Source organism: Oncorhynchus mykiss, chromosome 7 (genome assembly GCF_013265735.2).
Source record: "Oncorhynchus mykiss isolate Arlee chromosome 7, USDA_OmykA_1.1, whole genome shotgun sequence".
Lineage (NCBI taxonomy): Eukaryota > Metazoa > Chordata > Actinopteri > Salmoniformes > Salmonidae > Oncorhynchus > Oncorhynchus mykiss.
This window is the reverse complement of record NC_048571.1, coordinates 49,136,676-49,159,795: the sequence shown is the minus strand read 5'-3', so window position 1 is coordinate 49,159,795 and position 23,120 is coordinate 49,136,676. Positions and strand designations below refer to the sequence as shown.

The following is a 23,120-nucleotide window of genomic DNA, read 5'->3' as shown; positions in this document are numbered from 1 at the left end:
TGAAGTTAATAATTACACTTTGGATGGTGTATCAATACACCCAGTCACTACAAAGATACAAGCATCCTTCCTAACTCAGTTGCTGAAGAGGAAGAAAACCTCTCATGGATTTCACCATGAGGCCAATGGTGACTTTATAACAGTTACAGAGTATAATGGCTGTGACATGAGAAAACTGAGGATGGATCAAATCCTTGAAGTTACAGTACAATTCCAACGTAATTGACAGAGTGAAAAGAAGGAAGCCTGGTAAAGAAGATAAAATATTCCAATACATGCATTCTGTTTGCAACAAGACACTAAAGTAGTACCGTGAAAAGCTCTTTGTCCTGAGTACAAAGTGTTATGTTCAGGGCAAATCCAATACAACACATTACAGAGTATACCATTCTTCATATTTTCAAGCATAGTGGTGTCTGCATCATGTTACGGCTATGCTTGTAATCGTTAAGGACTGGGGAGTTTTTCAGGATAAAAAAAGAAATGTAATGGAACTACGCACAGGCAAAATCCTTGAGGAGTACCTTGTTCTGTCTGCTTTCTACCCGTCACCTGGGAGATTAATTCACCTTTCAGCAGGACAATAACCTAAAAAAACAAGGCCAAATCTACACTGGAGTTGTTTACCAAGAAGACCGGGAATGTTCCTGCATTAGAAAACCTCCCTGGTCTTTGTGGTTGAATCTGTGTTTGAAATTCACTGCTCGACTGAGGGAACGTACGTATTTGTGGGGTCCAGAGGTGAGGTAATCACTCTATTATTGCACACAGAGTGAGTCCATGCAACTTATTATGTGACTGGTTAAACTTATTGAGGCTTGCCATAACAAAGGGGTTGAATACTTATTGACTCAAGACCTTTCAGCTTTTCATAATTCACTTGTAAAAATGTTTTGAAAAACATAATTCCACTTTGACATTATGGGGTATTGTGTGTAGGACAGTGACAAAAAAAATATTGATTTAATCGATTTAAAATTCATGCTTTAACACAACAAATGTGGAAAAAACTCAAGAGGTTTGAATACTTTCTGAAGGCACTGTAGCATTCTGGAATGAAACTTCAAATATGACTGTCAGATAAATTAGAATAGTATAAGAGATTGTGTGTGCTCTATTCCTTCTATTTCTATCTTCAACATGCAGTTTCAGATACAGCCCTGCCATTTGATGAAGGCAGCCAATCCAAAAGTTTCCGAAAAGTAGTCACTTCACGAGAAATGTAATCAAATGTTTTTTTTTTAAGTAGTTGCTTTCTCAAATCTGTTTTCAAATTGCTTACAAAAGTAGTTACCTTCTGAGATCTGTACTCAAATAGTTGTAGTCACCTCAAAATAAACTATTTGTTCCCCCGGAAAAATAGTTACTTTCCACAAAGCATAGTTAGAACTATAGTTATCCTATGACTCTAATAGCAACATATATCCATTATTTTTGTTTTTAAAAAATGCAGCACTATTCAAACCTTGTCTCAAACCTTATTGTATTAATTTGGAAAATGTTCTGTAATTCTCTTTCACTTTGAAAATGGGATGTATGTTGTGTAGATCTGTAGGAAAAAAAATCTAATTTAATCCCTTTTTAGATTTAATTTTAAGGCAGTAAAATGTGAAGACAAGTGCACTATGCACTGTATACAGTTGAAGTCGGAAGTTTACAGACACTTAGGTTGGAGTCATTAAAACTCGTTTTTCAACCACTCCACAAATTTCTTGTTCACAAACTATAGATTTGGCAAGACGGTTAGGACATCTACTTTGTGCATGACAAGTCATTTTTCCAACAATTGTTTACAGACAGATAATTTCAATTATAATTCACTGTATCACAATTCCAGTGGGTCAGAGGTTTACATACACTAAGTTGACTGTGCCTTTAAACAGCTTGGAAAATTCCAGAAAATTATGTCATGGCTTTAGAAGCTTCTGATAGGCTAATAGACCCCCACAAGTTTGGTTCATCCTTGGGAGCAATTTCCAAACGCCTGAAGGTACCAACTTCATCTGTACAAACAACAGTACGCAAGTATAAACACCATGGGACCACGCAGCCGTCATACCGCTCAGGAAGGAAATGCATTCTGTCTCCTAGAAATGAACGTACTTTGGTGCGAAAAGTGCAAATCAATCCCAGAACAACAGCAAAGGACCTTGTGAAGATGCTTGAGGAAACAGGTACGAAAGTATCTATTTCCACAATAAAATGAGTCCTACATAGACATAACCTGAAAGGGAGCTCAGCAAGGAAGAAGCCACTGCGCCAAAACCGCCATAAAAAAGCCAGTTTGCAACTGCACATGGGGACAAAGAGAATACTTTTTGGATAAATGTCCTCTGGTCTGATGAAACACAAATTGAATTGTTTGGCCATAATGACCATCGTTATGTTTGTAGGAAAAAGGAGGAGGCTTGCAAGTCAAAGAACACCATCCCAACTGTGAAGCACTAAAAATAAATCATTCTCTCTACTATTATTCTGACATTTCACATTCTTAAAGTAAAGTGGTGATCCTAACTGACCTAAGACAGGGAATTTTTACTAGGATTAAATGTCAGGAATTGTGAAAAATTGAGTTGAAATGTATTTGGCTAAAGTGTATGTAAACTTCCGACTTCAACTGTATATGCAGTAGATGGACGCAACGACAACATTCTCAATGATCTTTTCCTATTTCTGTCTCCCTTCCACCTTTTCCTCCATCCCCTCAACCCTCCCTCCGTCCACCCCACCCGACCCCTGACAAGAATGTCTCTCCACACCCGCGACACAATCCTCTGTTTGAAGTCAGACGAACACAACCCTTCCAGCGATCTCCCAATCTCTCCCTGTTGTCCGTCCGTCACATGTTTTTCAGTTTTCTTTTTGTTGCCCCTTTGTATCAAAGTGACATGCAATAACAGTAAATGGACTGACTGATCTGTTTATTATTTTGGGATGTTAAATGCTTGTGCATGCGTTTCGATGTTTTTAAAAACGTTTATTTTTTATACCATTTGTTTATTTCTGTGTTTACGTGACTAATGCTAATACTTTTTGGATTTATTTTTTTATTTTTTCCGTCATACATACATACATTCCAGACCATGAAATGCAATGCTTGAATTTATCATTTTAAAAATGTGTCCGTCCGTCCGTCCGTCACCCCGAAAATAAAAGCTCCCTTCAAGTAGAGAGAGAGAGATTGAGAGAGAGAGAGAGGGGAGAGAGAGCGAGAGAGAGAGGGGAGAGAGAGAGAGGACAGAGAGAGGAGAGGTAGGATCCTCATATACATCAACTTGTCCTGAAGGTGGCAGGGCGTTACAAGTACTGTGCCACAAACTTCTGCCTTTTCTACATTAGATGCTGTCTCCTGCCCTTGTCTCTGTCTGTCGTTTTAGAACACCTACTCATTCAAGTGTTTTTCCTTTGCTTTGACAAATTTGACGTCCGTCCGTCCGTCCGTCCGTCCGTCCGTCCGTCAAAAGTGATTCAACTCAAGTTTAAAACAATTCACGAATACAAATTATTACCAAGTGCTAAAACAATAGTCAACTAAAAGGATCTGTAAAAAAAAAAAAAGACTGTCTAACCGCAGGCACTATTACGACACTATTGGCCTAAAACAAGTGATTTGAAAGCATAGTGGAAATTCACCTGATAGCTTGAGGTTTTTGATAGAGGTGTGAATTGGTGTGAGCCTGTTCCTTCCACGGGCAAATCCCTCCCATCTGCTCTGCAATTTAAACTAGGAACAAATATGTAATGTTTTTTATTTTCGTTTATTTTCGAAATACAGTATATCATTAATTATTTGTTCACATTGTTCACCGATTTGTAATGTTTTTGTAATGTTACCCGTAATGTTCTCCTGAAGTTTGAGTGTCCAGTTTTCTGTCATTCTGGGAACATTCAATGTATTTTAGCAACTATTTATCATGTTTTGGCACTAGAGTTAGAACATTCCCTTAACGGCAAACAGAATTGACCCAGAATGTGGTTACCATGTTCCCAGAATACCCCATTGTTCTAGGCACTTTCATGGGATGTTGCATGAACATTCATGTGTCCAGTTTTCTGAGGGTTAGGAGAATATTCCATCAACGTCACAGAGTACAGAGGCCTAACGCACTTGATGTGTGGATCTCTTCCCTTATTGTGTGTGTGTGTGTGTGTGTGCGTGTGTGTGCGCATGCGTGACAGAGAGGTGTGTGTGTATGTGTGTGTTCAGAAGGGTGTGTGTGTGTGCATGCGTGAAAGAGAGGGAGAGAGAGAAAGAGATTAGGAGAAGAGGGCTGCAGGTAAAATCAACATAATCAATCCCCAGCACGTCATGTTGCTCTTGCCCTCTGAATTCCCAATATTCATCAGTTCTGAGAAATAACCTACTTGCAATAGCCTAAGTTACATAACAACCACATGGTGCCCCTTACGCACGCACACACACCTATGCACACACCAGTGTTTCAGCTTTCACTGTTCGCCACATCAGGATACGGATCTGTTCGTAGATTCCGGTTTAGACAGAATTGTGCTCGACTTTGGCCAACAACTCAACCGCAGCCCTGGTGCGACCATCCACTAGAGGCTGAAGCAAGGCAGAGCCAGAACTCAAAAGAACATCTAACGAATCTGTTCCTTCTACCAGCCACATACAGTTGAAGTCGGAAGTTTACATACACCTTAGCCAAATACATTTAAATACATTGTTTTTTCACAATTCCTGACATTTAATCCAAGTAAAAATCCCTGTCATAGGTCAGTTATGATCACCACTTTATTTTAAGAATGTGAAATGTCAGAATAATAGTAGAGAGAATGATTTATTTCAGCTTTTATTTCTGTCATCACATTCCCAGTGGGTCAAACGTTTACATACACTCAATTAGTATTGAGTAATTGGTAGTTGTGATACATTGAATTATAAATTAAATCATCTGTAAACAATTGTTGGAAAAATGACTTGTGTCATGCACAAAGTAGAAGTCCTATCCGACTTGCCAAATCTATAGTTTTTTAGCAAGAAATTTGTGGAGTGGTTGAAAAACAAGTTAATGATTCCAACCTAAGTGTATGTAAACTTCCGACTTCAACTGTATCAACCAACCACACACAGTAAATTACACTAAGCTATTACAAGAAAACACTGTATACAGTAGTATAAAGTATACAGATGATACTCAACCTGGTGAAGGATACAATATCTGACAATCTTGTAACCAAGTTGCGATGTGATGGTGTCATTAGATTGTAAGAAGCATTACATTACCTCAGTCATTTTGTTTGACATAGCAAACAAGCGAGGGAAACTGTCTACTACAGTCTGTCTGCAGTAGTTTGTTGGTGTGAGAATGAGAGGGTCTCCCAGCCCTGCAGCTCCAAATCTCCACTGAAGCACAAACACTAACAAAAACGCCATTGTGGAGCCTTTTAACACCACAGAACATCAGTGCTAACAGACATTGTCTTTGCCTTCCTCCAATATGTATTTTCACAATGATTATTGTATGGCACATACAATAAGTTAATGTTATCATGGCAACCAGAATGAGTTTTGTTATTATGGCACAGGAAATGAACTAAGCCAACCTCTCATGACCCTAAAGGGAAAGCAGCGACCTTAGAATGACCTGTCTCATACCTCCTGTTTGTCCTACTCTCTGATTTGGAAGACTTAAGCAGGTCTCCACCCTCCTCCAGAGGTTTGGATCAACCTCCTGAGGCCTGGTGTGCACACCATGATACATCAGTGTTGGAAATTCATGCAAATTCCCAGAGTGTGGAGAGAGAAGGGAAATGTAATCAATGTCATTCAGTATGTGATATCTTTAAATGTACGGAGAATTCAACCCACCATTGCCCTCTTGCATACTCATTGACACATGAGCCATTATTTAAATGTCTTCATCATTAAACCAATTATTATTCTTGGTGATGAGGAACTTAAAATCAGCAAACCACATCTTCATAGATACTGTAGATAACATGGATTGTGCACATATTTGTATACATATTGAATTTAAAAAAAGTTAGGCTCAACTTTGTACTCTCACTTCCCAAAGTCAAAAGCTGAATGATTCAGTCACCAACAGAGGTGGGAAAATATATTGAGAGCAAGATTGCCCTCAGTTGGTGGAACTAGGTTACTTCCCTGAAGAGTTTCAAAGGTGTATCAATCATTTGGTTTTCACACTGCTGTCAGACAATGTTTCAACACATTTTATATATAAAAAAAAATAAAACAAATTTGTATTTTTTCCCAGATTTATTTCAAATTTGGTTATTTTTCCCCATTTAATTTACTACTGGTACAGGTTTACTTACGTTATCAACCAATGTCTTCGATTGGCACATACTCTTCCCCACACACATGGCCTGTCATGCATTTACTAATCAAAGAAAACATACCATTACAAAACAAGAAATCATACAAATGTTAGAAATTTTACAGAGGAAGAATTAGAAACTTAACATAAAGATAACGGTAAAGGTAACCCTTTGAATTGGGCTCCACACGGTTTCAGAGCTTCAACATTGTTCAAATATACAACATGTAATGGCCAGGGGGAAGGAGCAATTGTGGTTTGTAAATGCAAAGAATACGACAAAGACAATGAGAGATTGTTTGACTCACATGGACCCCGGCAATGATGACTACTTCCCCTTTAGAGGAGCACACAGGTTGGAAGGGCTCATGGGAGTATAGACATGGGACAGATGAGACATGTATGAGACAACCCTTACAGAGTAACTTGACTATCCATAGTAAAACAATTTATTGTTCATCTCCAAAAAAATCATACAAAAGGGTGAAAACTAAACAATACAAGAGGATTCCAAATTTAAACATGAAAATGCTGCATTTACTCTGAGCAACACTCTTCCGCGCAATTTAACTCACACTAGACTCTTCCACATAAGGTGTGACGCAAGCACTCACTGTGGTGTTAAGCATAATGCCGTCATGTTTTTAGCGGGGCACAAAGGCACGAGTGTTTGTATGCACCTACAGGTTACTTTGCGCGAGTGTGTTTATTTCGTGTCTGAGTCTCAGAGGATGGACATTGAGCTTTGAGAGTGAAAATGTCGATGTTCCTTATTATAAATGAGTGCAAGAGCGGTTCAACAGACGTGTAGCTGGGGCAGCACGTGTGTTTATGTGTGTGTGTGTGTATAGCATGTGTGTATACTGCACACCATCATGTGTGTATTGTGGCGTTTACAGGGTGTCCAGCAGACTGTCGATGCGCGTCACCAGCTCCAGTCTCTTGCTAGCTAGGGTCTTCTCGTTGTCGATGTAGGCCTCCTTCTTCACCTTGCCTGCCACCAGGCGCTCAGCCTCTTGACAGGAGCGACCCACCAGGTCCTTCACCTGGCCGTCCAGCTTCTGCACCTCACCCACCTGAAAAACACAGTGAAATGTAAGGCTCAGCAGTGTACACACACAGGTAGATACAAATACTGTACACGCAATTGAATACACACACCTTATCTGCGAGGTCGGAGCCCTCTGTTTTGAGGCGGGCCTGCAGGGAGCTGATGTCGTTGGTGAGGGTGCGGTGGTCGGCCTCCAGGGTCTTGCGGCCGCTGTTCAGGGCCCCCGTGTCTCGGGATTGCTTATAGCGATTAACCACCTCGTCCATGTGGCGGTACAGACCTAAACGCTTGTTGACCAGAGTCAGGACCTGCTCTGTGATGGAGGCCACCTTCATACGAACCTCTGCAGCAGGGTCCTTGATAAAAAGATGGAGAGAGAAGGGGAGTGTCAGGAAGTGCATACAGGGAAAAAAAATGAACTTAGAAGGGAGTAATGACAGGAGAGTTAAAGTGCTCCTCATAATAAGAGCAGCAGAGTATGTTGAGGATGGAGTACCTTAGTGATGGAGAAGTCCAGGCGCACGTAGATGATGACTGTGAAGAAGAGGATGTAGAAGGCCCCCACCACCAATAAAGGCTCCTGCAGCATCAGGATCTTATTGAAGGTATAATGCACCTGGGGGATGAGAGAGAGAGAGAGCGAGACACTGAGGAACTTGCAACATCAATGAGGGACCTAATCTTACATTGCATCTAAAACGTTTCTCTGCAAGGGTTTCAGATGTAAAGCATGCAGATGCTGGGCCCTAGTGGTGGTGTATCTCTGGAGCGACTGCTTATAACAATCCTGTCATAGTAATGGCATACTCTGGTTAACTCATACAAACAAACTGCCTTCCTTTCTACCCAGAACCTCCCCCTAAAGTCTCCAATTCCCTCTTCCACTAGGGCCTAGCAGCTCACCACTATATCCTGGATGTGCTGCTCCACCAGATTGTTCTTAGAAGCCACCAGCACAGGACGACCAAAGGTGTCCAGGTAGGTGTAGTGCAGCTGGTCTGGAATGCGGTCAATGGGGTAGGGGGTTTCCACATGGATGTTCCTGAGAGGAAAAGATGTGGATCATTAGAATGAAACAGGAGATCTGTCCATTTCCACAGACACTAAAGGAGTGTGCACATGAACATCATGCATGCTCACCTGGCGCCTTCTGGCAGTATGAGTTTAACAGTGAGGGAGTCGATGACTTGGTCATCATATACATGGTCAACCAGCCTCATCTTCAGAGCATACTGATCCCCTGAGAACCAACGGGATGAATTCAAGCATTAGCATATAATTTTTTAGCTTTCGGGCCATTTCTCTTTAAAGACTTCTGGTTATTAATAGTCATGGTAATTTAGCCAACTCAACTCACCCAGAGTGTAGAGGTACTCATAGCTGGGCAGATTGTAGCCGATAATGTAGTGGGTCTTCCAGCCACCAAACAGAGGGAAGCGGGGCCGAACCTCCACCTCCACAGATTCTTCCAGAATCTGTAGGTGGGAGGTGGATATGTTGCCGATCTCATCCCGGTAGTACACATCCTGGGCTGATGCAGGAAGGATGGTCTTCGGGAGAGTGAGGAGATGCAGTTATTATACAATCTTAAGAAGTCCTCCTGCGAGCATGATTTGAAAATGCCCCAAGATCCATGGAAATAAAGGAGTCTTTAAAAATCAACACACCTTAAAGGATTTAACTGATGAGATGCCACTGTCAGACTGACGCTGGTAGTCATAACGGGAGAAAGGCCCTTTCAGGAATGCACCTGTGTGCCTCATGTCAATGGTCTCTTCCACAGCAATGTTTCCCCAATGGGAGACTTCGATGATGCGGGTGATGCTGCTAATGGTGAGGAAGGGTGTGTTGTTCTCATAATGGACCTTCATGGCATCCTAAAAAGAACAAAAAAAACACATTTCTCCCTTTGCTTCTAAACCAAATATGACTCCACTAAGCCAATGTCCGCTATTCAGCTGGCCCAAAAGTGCTTAAACCATTCAAGGACATGGCCTAGCGGTCTCAGCCGGAGCCTCCAGCACACGTCTACACATGTGTATGGTTAGAATCCAGCCTTCTACCCTTTGACACAATGTCCATCTTTCACCACTGTCATCCTCTTTATCTATCTATTCAATAAAGTCAGAAAATATACATAAAAATTATATTAAATCCAGTCAGGGACTTCAGAGACACTTTACCTCGCTGAAAGGGGCGACATCACGGAAGGGGCCATACTCAATAGCTTCATCGCTCTTGCTGGGGTTGCCCAGCTTGGTGTAGCTCTCCACAGTCTTAGAGGCGAGGCGGACGCGGGTGGTCTGGCTGCGGGTGGGGTAGGGGGAGTACAGGTAGTGGTTACCCTGGAACACCACCAGCTGACGCTCAGCCTGGGTGATGTGGGTGGGGAAGGGCCTCAAGATGTGGCTCAGGACAGTCTCCACCTTCACCCGCAGCTTAGCACCCACACCCAGACTGGAGGGTAACTGCACCTTGTAAAACTCCCCACTGTAAGAGGATTGCAGATAGGAGAGGGGTCAGGTCACCAGCACCAACATATATGGTTCTAAAAACAAAGGGACAAACTAAAACAGTGAGAGAAACTCCACTGGAAAAAAGGGGTGAAGTTTAACATGGTGAAAATGTGCATATCTACAAACTTTACAGTCTAATGACATACAAGATCCATGATAATAATAATGCAATATAATCTTAGTGAACAGGGATGCACAATATATTATAAACTTCTCACCTTTGACCTTGGATTGTTGTTTGCTTGAGCTCAAGCATGGCATCCTCCTCTTCATCACCCTTCACCTAGCAAAGACACGTTTACATGTCTGTCCATTCTGCTACAATTCAACTACAACTGGACATGAGGTGTATTCATTTACAGGCAGGAATGAGTGAGTGAGTATGCAACGGTGTGAATGTAGAGTGTTCATTCCCCACGGGAAAACAATCATTGTGTAAACAATCACTGATAGTTGCTAGATAGACAATTATTTCCCCTACTATCTGACATAAATTAAGGTCCCAGGCAATTTAAAGATATTGCACACAAAAGGGGGCTGTTCAGATCAGACACGGAAGTAGCTACCCTCTCAGCGCATACGTGTCATTTAGCCACTGACGGAACAAGTTGTGTTGCGGAAGTGCACCCGCTAGCCCATTCAAACAGTTCCACACCACCGTCATATAAATGTACTTATTAAAATGTTTTTGCTACAGCCCTTCCACAGTTTGGTAGATCCACCATTTAACAAAAGTGGACATTTACTAGCGATTAAGTACTGTAGCATCCTTACCTTGACTGGGCGAACCTGGACAAAGATGTTCATGTTAGCTAACTAGCTAATGTTATCCGGCTAGCTAATGTTAGTTAGCCAACTAGCTATCTGGCAAAATGTGGTTTACAGCAAATTCATTCTGAAATCACTTACCGATGCACCGACATAAGCTAGGTGGGGGGCCAGGTCGGGCTCTACCGCCAAGATAAAGTTATGTACCGCCGAGTCTCCCTGATTTGACAGAAGAATCTCTGCTGTTATCTTAGCAAGGTGCGTGCTCAGGTCCACCGTTCGTTTCACCTCCTCGTTCACCAGCCCGTCCGCAGCCACTCGATAACACAGTACAGTGATAAGGAGCAGATAAATGGGTGCGGCGAAGAAGGGGATGTTTCGCGCCATGGTTATGAAATTAAACTTAAAGATAATTTGCTTAATTGTTAAGTTGAAGCTAGAGAGGAAGAAAGGCCACGCACCACTTCAGGACCAAAGCTGCAGCCTTAAGGATGACGTTTCATTCAGTCCTCACGTACTGACGTCATGCTGTTCCGAACAAATACGGCAGAGGGAGACGTCTCTACCCTGTTATCAAAACTAATAAAGGTCCTTGGCAATTCAAAATCTTGCACACAAAAGGAGCTGTGTAGATCAGACACAGAAGTAGCACCCCTCTCAGAACATACGTGTAATTTCGCCACTGACAGAAGGTGTTGTGTTGTGGAAGTGGTGGAAAAAGTACTCAATTGTCATACTTGAGTGAAAGTGAAGATACCTTAATAGAAAATAACTCAAGTAAAAGTCACCAGGTAAATACCACTTGAGTAAAAGTATTTGCTTTTAAAAATACTTCAGTATCAAAAGTAAGTGTAATTCCTAAAATATACTTAAATATCAAAAGTAAAATAATAAATAATGTCAAATTCCTTATATTAACCAAACCAGACCACACGATTTTCTTTTCTTTTTTACGGATAGCCAGATCACACTCCAACACTCAGCCATCATTTACAAATGAAACATTTGTGTTTAGTGAGTCAACCAGATCAGAGGCAGTAAGGATGACCAGGGATGTTCTCTTGATAAGTGTGTAAATTTGACCATTTTCATGTCCGGCAAAGCATTCAAAATGTAATGAGTACTTTCGGGTGTCAGGGAAAATGTATGTAAATATATTTTTTTAAAGTAAATTATTTTCTTTAAGAATGTAGTGGAGTAAAAGTAAAAGTTGTAAAAAAAAATGATAGTAAAGTACAGATACGCAAAAAAACGACTTAAGTAAGGAGGATACCTTGTCAGTTGAACAACTGAATGCATTCAACTGAAATGTGACTTGAGCATTTAACCTCTGAATCAGAGAGGTGCGGGGGCTGCCATAATCAACATCCACGTCTTCGGAGCCCAGGGAACACTGGGTTAATTGCCTTGCTCAAGGGCAGAACGACACATTTTTACCATGTCAGTTCGGGGATTTGATTTAGGTAACTGGCCCAACGCTCTAACCACTAGGCTACCAAGAAGTTCTTTAAAGTCGAGTCGGAAGAGACGGAGATATCGGAGATGAAGGTCTGGGTAACTTGTAAGTCCTATAAGCCAACGTACAATCAATGGATAATAAAATAGACGAACTACGATCACGTATATCTTACCCATGGGATATTAAAAACTATAATATCTAATGTTTCATCGAGTCGTGGCTGAACGACGACATGAATAACATACAGCTGGCGGGTTTTACACTTTTTCGGCAGGATAAGAACAGAGGCCTCTGGTAATACAAGGGGTGGCGGTCTATGTATATTTGTAAACAACAGCTGGTGCACGAAATCTAAGGAAATCTCAAGGTTTTGCTCGCCTAAGGTAGAGTATCTCATGATAAGCTGTAGACCACACTGTTAACCAAGAGAGTTTTCATCTATAATCTTCGTAGCTGTCTATTTACCACCACAAACCGATGCTGGCACTAAGACCGCACTCAATAGTTCCTGTGCCCCAAAACACTAAGGTAATCTGCCTAAATAACTACTGACCTATAGCACTCACATCTGTTGCCATGAAGTGCTTTGAAAGGCTGGTCATGGCTCACATCAACACTATTATCCATGAAACCCTAGACCCACTCCAATTTGCATACCACCCCAATAGATCCACAAATGATGCAATCTCTATTGCACTCAACACGGCCCTTTCCCACCAGGACAAAAGGAACACCTACGTATGTGAGAATGCTGTTCATTGACTACAGCTCAGCGTTCACCATAGTGTCCTCAAAGCTCATCACTAAGCTAAGGACCCTGAGATTAAACACCTCCCTCTGCAACTGGATCCTGGACTTCCTGACGGGCTGCCCCCAGGTAGTAAGGGTAGGTAACAACACATCTGCCACGCTGATCCTCAACACAGGGGCCCCTCAGAGGTGCGTGCTCTGTCCCCTCCTGTACTCCCTGTTCACTTATGACTGCATGGCCAGGCACGACTCCAGCACCATCATCTAGTTTGCCGATGACACAACAGTGGTAGACCTGATCACCTACAACGATGAGACAGCCTACAGGGAGGAGGTCAGAGACCTGGTTATGTGGTGCCAGGACAACAACCTCTCGCTCAACGTGATTAAGACAAAGGACATGATTGTGGACTACAGGAAAAGGAGGACCGAGCATGCCCCCATTCTCATTGACGGGGCTGTAGTGGAGCAGGTTGAGAGCTTCAAGTTCCTTGGTGTCCACATCACCAACAAACTATCATGGTCCAAACACACTAAGACAGTCGTGAAGAGGGCACGTCAAAGCCTATTCCCCCTCAGGAGACTGAAAATATTTGGCAAGGGTCCTCAGATCCTCAAAAGGTTCTACAGCTGTATCATCGAGAGCACCCTGACGGGTTGCATCACTGCTCGGCCTCCGACTTCAAGGCACTACAGAGGGTAGTGTGTACGGCCCAGTACATCACTGGGGCCAAGCTTCCTGTCATCCAGGACCTCTATACCAGGCGGTGTCTGAGGAAGGCCCTAAAATTTGTCAAAGACTCCAGCCACCCAAGTCATAGACTGTACTCTCTAAAGCACGGCAAGCGGTTCCGGAGTGCCAAGTCTAGGTCCAAAAGGCTTATTAACAGCTTCTTACAGGACGGACTACAGGACGGTAGTCATTTAGGCAGGTTATCCTCGCTTTCTTGGGCACAGGGACTATGGTGGTCTGCTTGAAACGTGTAGGTAATACAGACTCGGTCAGGGAGAGGTTGAAAATGTCAGTGAAGACACTTACCAGTTTGTCCACACATGCTCTGAGTACACATCCTGGTAATCCGTCTGGCATCGCGGCCTTGTGAATGTTGACCTGTTTAAAGGTCTTACTCACATCGGCTACAGAGAGTGTGATCACACGGTGGTCCGGAACAGCTGGTAATCTCATGCATGTTTCAGTGGTTGCTGTTCAGTGTTGCTTGCTACAGACCCGGGTTCGATACCAGGCTGTGTCATAACCGGTCATGACCGATGTCCCATTGGCTCATCGCGCTCTAGCGACTCCTTGTGGCAGGCTGGGTGCCTGCAGGCTGACTTCGGTCGTCAGTTGAACGGTGTTTCCTCTGACACATTGGTGCAGCTGGCTTCCAGGTTAAGCAGACGGGTGTCAAGAAGCGCGGTTTGGCGGGTCATGTTTCGGAGGACGCATGACTCGACCAAAACCAAAGCATCGACTGCTGTCATACCTTACAGTGTAAGGGTAACTGGTCATATAAAAGTGGGTCACCTTTTAGCCAGGTACATTTCTATGGTAATGAATCCTTCAGAACTAACCTGCTCTGGAGCAGGCTAACTCGAGGCTAACTCCATTTATCCTGAATGAAGTGCCACGAGTACCAATTAAATCAGATACCCTCCCTCTCACAAAGATTGTGGCCCTTGATTTGAGGAAGACGACTGATTAAGTATTAATACATAAATAAAAATGGTGTACATTTTAAAAAATGTTAAAATACCTAGCACATGACACATTTAGTTATGACAGATTTACCTTTTAGGTCTGTGTGTAGCTAGGTACAACTAACTTTAGTTGAAGACGACCAGAATAGAGATGGATTATCTCTCAAGCTTTATTGACCCATGTTTAAATCGGCCAGAGGATTTTCATTTGCCTGGCTACCCAGACTCCTTGCCAAACGCAACGCACCAACCATTGACTTTAGTTTCTTCTCTGCAATTTAAAGTATGTATACAAGTAAAGTATGAGCAGCAGAATACTTTAGTGTGAGTCGTTATGCTATGTTTTCATAGAGGTGAATAACAAAAAATACTACTGAAGAAAGTCAATCCATGAGTTAGCTGACTTTCTAGTTTAGACACATGGGCCAGCCAATTTCCCGGATGCAAATTAAGCCTACATATGACTCTTGGAACAAAACACTTTCAGTGAAGCTTCCATTGAGAATAGTGTTTCAGTGGACTTTGAACCACGAAGAGATATCAATCAGAGTAGAAGCCAAGCAGATCTCTTGTGCCATAAAGTTCCAGAACAATGAATACAGGGAGTGACAGGGAAAACATTATTCCCCCTCTCTTGAGAGGCGGACCATGCATAAACCCCACTATGAACAGATGCCCACTTCCAACAAAAGCCCAAGAGACTGCAGGATGATCCCATTTCTGACAAAGATTGAGGGGACAGAGCCAGTGCATTGCTAGAACCAGGCAGGCAGTGGCATAAATATACAGACCTCTTGGCAGATGCCTTCAGTACACAACATGATCAAATTCTAATTTTAATAACTTGCATAATGCCTATAGCTAGCTGTCTGAACAAATGTTGTTGTTGATGAAAATAATGGTCCGAGATCCTTGGGACGTCCCTAATCGAACCTCTACCCTACCCATTTTAAATTTCAACTTCAATGAGGGTAGGGACGTCCCAATGATACCTAATTGCACGGACCTGAAAATACATCCCAATGAACCCTAACTGCACCGACCTGAAAATAAACCAGAATACAAAGAGGGCCGGGTTTAGGGCGTGTCTTCACGAACATCTGATGTCAAAGATCGCTGACACAGTTGTTTTGGAGGAAGTGACAAGAGACTGAAAACGAAAGAAATAGGCCCTCTTCAAGTAAACAAGCAGGGATTCCTTTCGCTTAATAATTGCTCTTACTTTGGAAACACAAGTGGTCACCTAGTAGTATTGAAAGTATATTGCGTTATAATTAAAGAGACGTGCGTCCTGACTGCAACTAAACCACCACTGGTGGCACCAGCCAGTTTCCGTCCGATCTCGGCAACTAGCTAGCTATCCAGCTAGCCTAGGTTGGGGGGCAGACAGACGCAATTGAATTCATCTGTTTTTCATCCAGCACGACGAAAGGCCCATTTTGACATTCTTTAATATACCATCCATTGGTTCTGGTTGATCAAGGTAAGAATTGTAGCCGATATTCTTTTTGTGCAGTAATATTTGTTTTATGTTTACCAATTAGCCTGCTAGTAAGACGAGACCAAGTACTGAGCTAGCTAACGGGTCGATTGTCCCCGCGTTGGGCACTAAAGTTAGCCACTCACTGTGCACTGTTTAAAGTCAGCTAGGTAAAGAATGGTTCTCTACTCTATTGTGTGTCACTCAATCTAAAGTTCTGTCCCAATTCACTGTGCAGTTAGCCAGTAAGCTAACGTTAAGTTGCATGTCAAATGGCGTTGCTAGCTAGTTGGCTAATGTCTGCGTTAACAGTATGCGTCCAGAGCCATGTAACTGTTTTTAGTATTACGTTTCTAAATTCATGGCTCTGTACACGTATAGATAGCTAAGCTATGTTCTAGCTAGCAATAACTAATATTAGCCAGCTAACTTACTAGCTAGGCCCTCCAGGGGTGAAGTTAGCTGACTAAACTTACTCAACTCCGGTTGGTTGACAACGTCATGCGCGCGCATCAATGTGGCCGGAAATTGTGTTATGATGCTGAAGTGTTATGATTCAGATAGCTGTCAACAATGACAAAAAGCTGTCCCATTGTATCTTGTGATTGATACCATGTTTTGTTTTTAGGTGTTTGACTTTCGCTAGCTAGTTAACAACTGTAAATTTGAGACAGGCGCTCATTGTGCAAATGTATTTGTTTTCAATAAACATTTTGAGAGTAAACTAGTTTACATGTTGTCAACAATCTAAGCCAACCCTGTCTGTTTTGTCCAATAGTTGGGAACGTGTCAGTTTTGTTTCTTAAACCACCAACCCGTCTATAGAGATCCTATTAAATTAGAGTATTCTAATTATATGATACCGGCTATGTAATATAATAGTGAACGTTAGCATTAGCAAACAAGCAGACAGTTTAGCTAGAGCTGTCATGCTAGTCAATTTAGCTAACCTGGTTGGTAAAATAGCTAACGTTAGTGTTTTATGATGTGCTCATCTGTAATCATTAGGTAGATAACTAGCCTAGTACTATGACTGTGCTAGCAATGATTGCACGTTGGCTAGTAATATTGACGGTAACGGCAGCTTTCCTAGTTGCTTTCTGCGGGTCCGGACGAGGCATCCGACTCTTCTTCCTCTACGTCGTTTTTCTTTTGCGAATCATTGGGATGTCTGCCCTGTGGGGTGTTTGGAGAATATCGTGTGAGCGAAACGGGGAGGGACCTACCGGAATTTGTCCAATATAAATTGTTTTTGTTGCAAAACGTTTTCCATTTGAAGTAAACTGTTTCCGTTTTGCAACATACCAAATGTTTTGCTACGCAATCCGACTAATGAATAGTCTAAACGGGATCCTTGGGACGTCACCCCAATGAAGATTACATTTTAAAATGGTTAAGGGTTAGGTAAGGGTATGGCTGTCCCAATGATTCGGGTAGCACTAAGCAATAAATCATTCTTAGTGTTGTTTTCTAGATAACCATGTGACCCAACTCGCACGAATGTCATGGGTTGCAGCCAGCCAGACCACAGTCAGAGAACTGCCCTATAAATGTTAGAAATTGATTTTAAAAAAAAAATGTAATGCTTCATTTAATGGTTCAGACTGAGGTTATTCCTATTTTGCCTCCATGTATCCATCTTCCACCCTCATAATCGAGTGGTCTAATGGATCATTTGTGTAGGTCTAAATCCCAGGTCTGGGTTCCTAGATGCAAGGCCCTGTGGTGCAATTTACTGACAAATTGAAAAATTAGTTCAGTTTGACTTTGCTGTACTATATTACACCAAATAACCTTATTATACCCATTTTAGTCTGTGTTAATACTGTGCTCAGGAAAATATTCACATTAGAATGTAATTGTCTGACATGCTGCAGTATTTGTTTGTGTGCTCTGAGCAAATGTAAGATTCAGTACTCAAAGCTTAGCCTAATGCAAACTGCACGGTCCAGTGTTGGCTCCCTTTGCTTTCAATAGCCCCTGATTGAAATGAAAGAGCAGAGGTAGTGGACGTTGACTGTCTTTTAAAGGTGCAACCTTTTGTTTCTATTGAGGATAGTATGAGACACTGAGTAACTAACTGCTTGTGCAAGAACTGCAGCAATGAAAATGTCTGGCTTGTTTTGAAATTTAGGCTGCCTATGTCATCATGTTTCTGACCCCGCCTGATAGCTTGTTTCCTTATTCCATGATCTTAATCGACCAGTCAGTCGTAGGGAATCAATACTATCCTGGTGTTTTCCATGCTTGTCTGCAGATTTTTTTGGAACCAACACCATTTTACTGTGAAACCAATAATGGAACTGATACTGTATGTCGTTGCTTTTAAGGATCGGAATATAGTGATGAGGAGGAGTTCCGTGGACCCTTCGTGTCCAGAAATAATTTAGCCATTCATTGTCAATTAACTTGTGACTCTGCTTGATTACTCATAAATAAAGTCATATTTAGGAAGGTTAAGGGTACAAGACTGTGTGCTCAGCTGGCTTTGTTGGCAAAATCACTACATTTTCGACGCCAGTGGATCTCAAAACTGAACTTGGATCCACGTTAAGTAGCAATGATATCCTATTCAATAAAACAATCATTTGTTTCTTTCCAGCAATTTTCTTAATTACATGATTGTACAACTAGCAAAGGAGTTTTGAAGTTGAGGGTGCAGTATTTATAAAGTTTAGCAATCTTAATGATTGATTAGTAATGCCTGACGAGTTCCTATAAATTGGTGTCTGTTACGTGAACTGATTTAAGATGGTTTTTACATTCTGAGAATAAAGTCACATTTTATGAGCTCCTGTATGCTGCTTCTGTCTAGTCTGAACTTTCCTTACACTTGATGTTCCACCCTCTGAACGGCACATTATATTACCGTCAATGCAGAATTCTTAAGAGGGCCCTCATTGTCACGTTGTGTTGCTTGAAATAAATTGAAGTTGAAATGAAGGTTGCTTCGTTTCAATGCTAGTGTAACCATTAAGGGTGAGGCTCCTTGACAGAGAGAAGCAGTGCTAATGGTGGCTCTGCACGGCAGCCTTACTGAGCCTAAATGTTGTGAATTTGTTATTTGGGGTAGATCTGGTGATGCTGTTAAGAGAATGTTGGTCAGTGAGAGCAAGAGATGCTTTATCAAGAAGAATAGTGTATTCCACTCTCGCTGTCTGTGGCTCAAGTCTCATAACTGGCCTTCACATGTTGAATCGTCTTCTGGTTTACGTTAAGCCTACATTCCTCTCCCAAACCTGCGTCCTATACAAGTGAAAATAGAGGAACATGTTGGAGGGGAAGGCAGAGTTTTAAAAACTAGTCTGTTTGTTGTTTCTTACTTAGTGAGGGACAAACTGTACTTGGTTACATTCCCAGAACTGTTCCTACTCCGAGCATTTCAACACACACTGTGCCAGATGCCAATCGCAACTTTTTAACGGGCCGTGGTTTCACATTTGATTGACAGACAGGTGGTATAACGTTTGACCTTTGGTCTGCTGTTATGCGTGTTGATGTGTATAGCCTACACGTGTTCCTGAATGTCTCTGTGTGCGGTCATGCCAGTGTCTTGTGTGTCGTAATCCCCACGACTGGACAACTAGCTTTGGACCACATGACTACGGTGAGGGTGAGCTGGCAGCTGGTCAAAGTATTCCATGGCACGAAGACGTGTTATAGTATTTACAGTAGTTGCCTATTATAATATTGCCTGCGTCATAGAGCATAAACAGCATTGCTTTTTAACCCTGGGGGGGGCGCAAAGGCCTGTGTGCCTGTGTTTATAGGCTGCTTCTATACTGTGTTTATCATGCTAACAATGAGGATGACCGTATGATGGTCATGTTAGCCATGCTACATGGTCAGTCCACCATTCTAATTGAGTGCGCCTTATATTTCCCCAGCTGTGGCACAATGACGTCTAGGAAGAAAGTACTACTTAAAGTCATCATCCTGGGAGACTCTGGGTGAGTGTCCTGTACCTTGCACAGCCACTTACACTTCTTCTCTGTTATCATAGGAGGTTACAAAATGTATGTGTTTACCAGTCATTCTGTCATATCTGTTGCTGACCTGAATCTATCTCGTCAGAGTTGGGAAGACCTCCCTGATGAACCAGTATGTGAATAAGAAGTTTAGTAACCAGTACAAAGCCACAATTGGAGCTGATTTCCTGACGAAAGAAGTGATGGTGGACGACAGGCTTGTCACCATGCAGGTACTGGGGAAGGGGTACTATCAAGTTGCATTACAAGTGCTGTGCTGAAGTACAGGTCAATGGGTAGGCCTATATTGTATTGTTCTTCATAAACATGTATGTTCCTCCCCTGTGCTCTGTCACAGATCTGGGACACAGCGGGGCAGGAGAGGTTCCAGTCTCTGGGCGTGGCGTTTTACCGCGGGGCAGACTGTTGCGTGCTGGTGTTTGACGTGACCGCCCCCAACACCTTCAAGACCCTAGACAGCTGGAGGGACGAATTCCTCATACAGGCCAGCCCCCGAGACCCCGAGAACTTCCCCTTCGTGGTGCTAGGCAACAAGATTGACCTGGAGAACAGACAGGTGGATCCAGATGTAGCGTTTGAGACCAGAGCATCTGACAGTAAGTAGCTTGTGTGTCCCTTCAGAGAATGACGGCTGTTTTTTGTCTGTATCTGACAGGTGACGACTAAACGAGCACAGGCCTGGTGTCAGAGCAAGAACAACATCCCCTACTTCGAGACCAGCGCAAAGGAGGCCATCAACGTTGAACAGGCTTTCCAGACTATTGCACGCAATGCTCTTAAACAGGTAGGGGGTCAGAAGGGAGCTTATGAGAGCTTAGCTGAATGCCGTGTGTGTATTGACAGTATTTTTATACTTTGTTTTTATTGAGGAACACAGGACCAATAAAGTAAAATAGAAGAACAACAAAAAATAACTGGCAGTTACAGTGAACATCATACCTTCATCATATTAGTTACATTGATGTCTTTGAATTAGACCTACAAAACCCATTTTTCCCAATATTCCTGACCTCTCCTCTTGTGTTCTTAAAGCAAAGGTCATACATTCCATGTGGTGTATTTCTTTTACAATGTCTATCCATTGTGTCACTGTGGGAGGGTCTTTTTGTAGCCATTTCCTAGTGACAGTAGGACCTTCAAGAGGTACTTTTCTCTATTGTGTAAGTTATCAGGTGTTTCACCCAAGTACAAAGAAATTAATGTTTGTTCTATGTCAAATCCTGTTATTTTTCCAATGTTAGATCTTATTTCTCCACAGTAAGTTTCGATTGCGGGGCAGGTCCAAAAGATATGAGTGATCCACCCTCAATAGACCGCATTCTCTCCAACAAGGATGTCGGGGGCCAGTCTATTTTGACTTCAGTTTAGGTGTTATGAAGAAACGTATAACATTCTTCCAACAGAATTCTCTCCATGACCTTGAGTTGGTGGAGCTTTGTTGAGTCTCTAATATGTTCAACCATGTTTCATCAGTTATTTCAATGTAAAGTTCCTCCCATTTCTTTTTAATATAGTTTGTAGAATGTTTCTTTGAGGATTGAATACCCAAGTAGATTTGAAATAGTTTTTTTGTTACTCCCCAAGTTGTTGTATTGACGTCTTGATTTCCATGCACGTTGGAAGCCACACAAAAAGCTTAACGTCATCTCGTCTTTTTCTCCCTTTAGGAGACAGAGGTGGAGTTGTACAATGAGTTCCCTGAACCGATAAAGTTGGACAGGAACGAACGTTCCAAGCCATCAGCGGAGGCCTGCAGCTGCTGAGGTCCTAGCAGACTTACTTTCGGCCCTGCTACCCTGTCTTGCCTTGTCTAACCCCTATGCCTCACTGTGTGCTCCCCTTTGCCCAATATTATCACTGGCCTTCGTAGATGCGAGTTCCCGCTCGAAAAGTATACTTTACACATCACACACTTACTCTCAAGATAAGTCTCCAAGCCCAAAGAACACCCAGATGGATAGTAGAGCATTTATTAACCTGATATCTGCTTAGTATTTCCCCCTTAACTGTCTCATGACAATACCTTTTTTTATAGACACCATTGTTTCCATGGCACCACCCAACCTCACACACATGCATACATACAGAAATAAAATCCTATGACATTTTAAAGGGGGGGGGTTAGTTCCAGTGGTAAAGGAGGTTGTGAAGGATCAGAATGATGAATTTATATATATATATATATATATATATATGTATGTATGTGTGTGTGTGTGTCATGCCAATGTACTGCCCAAAGATACATGTGTTAATTGTCTTGGAAGTGAACTAGCAAGTCCAACATACGAGTGTGTTGTTCAAGGCATTTTTTTTGCACTTTGTCATGTAGACTTATTAAAATCCTGTTTGACACCTCATTTTGGAGCCACAATAAAAAACACACATTTTATGTCGAGGCTGAAGAGGCAGTGTGGATTTTAACTCTACTGTCCCCTATCTGCCCGACACATGCTTTGTTTCTCAATTGGAAAAGTCGAGCAGCAAATTGTCAACATTCTGCGACCTGACACAAGGGGTAGAGAATCAAAGGGAGGACGTCCTATCGGATACAGCTGGGGGAGGGGACAGATATTTTTCAAGCATATAAATATGAGTCATTATTAGTTATTGCCTCATTTTTACACTGGCAACTGTTGCAAGACTTTATGTGCAAATCTTTAAGTCTGTCAATTGTTTTGCGTAGGCAAAAACCCTGCATGTTGTCAGTTTCCATGTCTGCTGATAGCTCAGGTGCTTGATATTTCTTTTAACTGATCAGATCTGTCTGTATATTGTTATTACTATGTTTAGAATTTGAATTGCATCAGAGGACCGAGAACACAACTTTTTATTTAAATTATACAAAAAATACAGGGGAAATCGGTTAGCATTAATCATATTAATGAAATGGCTTCATCTACATTGTTTGAAAATGGTTTTGGATTTCAAGGAACTGATAAGTCATTGAATAAAGAATGTGTGTGTTTCTGCAAGGAGAACATGTAAAGCATAGGTGACTATCAAGGCTCATACTGAACAAAAATATAAACGCAACATGTAAAGTGTTGGTCCAATGTTTAATGAGCTGAAATAAAAGATCCCAGAAATTTTCCATATGTAGAAAAAGC

General features: G+C 42.1%; 2 protein-coding genes across 2 annotated transcripts; one reads left to right on the top strand and one right to left on the bottom strand.

Moving 5' to 3' along the window:
* Window positions 1–6,222: 6,222 nt before the first annotated feature.
* Window positions 6,223–11,174, bottom strand: LOC110527949 (dolichyl-diphosphooligosaccharide--protein glycosyltransferase subunit 1). Its single transcript, XM_021609590.2, has 10 exons — window positions 10,779–11,174; window positions 10,088–10,152; window positions 9,537–9,843; window positions 9,021–9,230; window positions 8,711–8,903; window positions 8,494–8,593; window positions 8,257–8,395; window positions 7,850–7,969; window positions 7,464–7,709; window positions 6,223–7,378 (listed from the first exon to the last, which is right to left on the bottom strand). The coding sequence occupies exons 1-10, from the start codon at window positions 11,022–11,024 to the stop codon at window positions 7,196–7,198; spliced, it is 1,809 nt and encodes a 602-aa protein (XP_021465265.1). The 5' UTR covers window positions 11,025–11,174; the 3' UTR covers window positions 6,223–7,195.
* A 4,468-nt stretch (window positions 11,175–15,642) lies between these two features.
* On the top strand, window positions 15,643–23,108 carry LOC110527948 (ras-related protein rab7). The gene is made up of 6 exons (XM_021609589.2): window positions 15,643–16,027; window positions 19,912–19,974; window positions 20,099–20,225; window positions 20,351–20,569; window positions 20,669–20,797; window positions 21,681–23,108. The coding sequence occupies exons 2-6, from the start codon at window positions 19,922–19,924 to the stop codon at window positions 21,774–21,776; spliced, it is 624 nt and encodes a 207-aa protein (XP_021465264.1). The 5' UTR covers window positions 15,643–16,027; window positions 19,912–19,921; the 3' UTR covers window positions 21,777–23,108.
* The last annotated feature ends 12 nt before the right edge of the window (window positions 23,109–23,120 follow it).

Bases quoted from the DNA above. Each gene is read 5' to 3' on its own strand.
- LOC110527949 (XM_021609590.2), bottom strand. From the start codon at position 11,024: ATGGCGCGAAACATCCCCTTCTTCGCCGCACCCATTTATCTGCTCCTT. The intron at 9,231-9,536 runs GTAAAGTGTCTC...TGTTCTTTTTAG, and splicing joins ATGTCGCCCCTTTCAGCGAG to GATGCCATGAAGGTCCATTA. The intron at 7,970-8,256 runs GTGAGCTGCTAG...CTCATCCCCCAG, and splicing joins AGCACATCCAGGATATAGTG to GTGCATTATACCTTCAATAA.
- LOC110527948 (XM_021609589.2), top strand. From the start codon at position 19,922: ATGACGTCTAGGAAGAAAGTACTACTTAAAGTCATCATCCTGGGAGAC. The intron at 20,226-20,350 runs GTACTGGGGAAG...GCTCTGTCACAG, and splicing joins ACAGGCTTGTCACCATGCAG to ATCTGGGACACAGCGGGGCA. The intron at 20,570-20,668 runs GTGGATCCAGAT...TGTATCTGACAG, and splicing joins TTGACCTGGAGAACAGACAG to GTGACGACTAAACGAGCACA.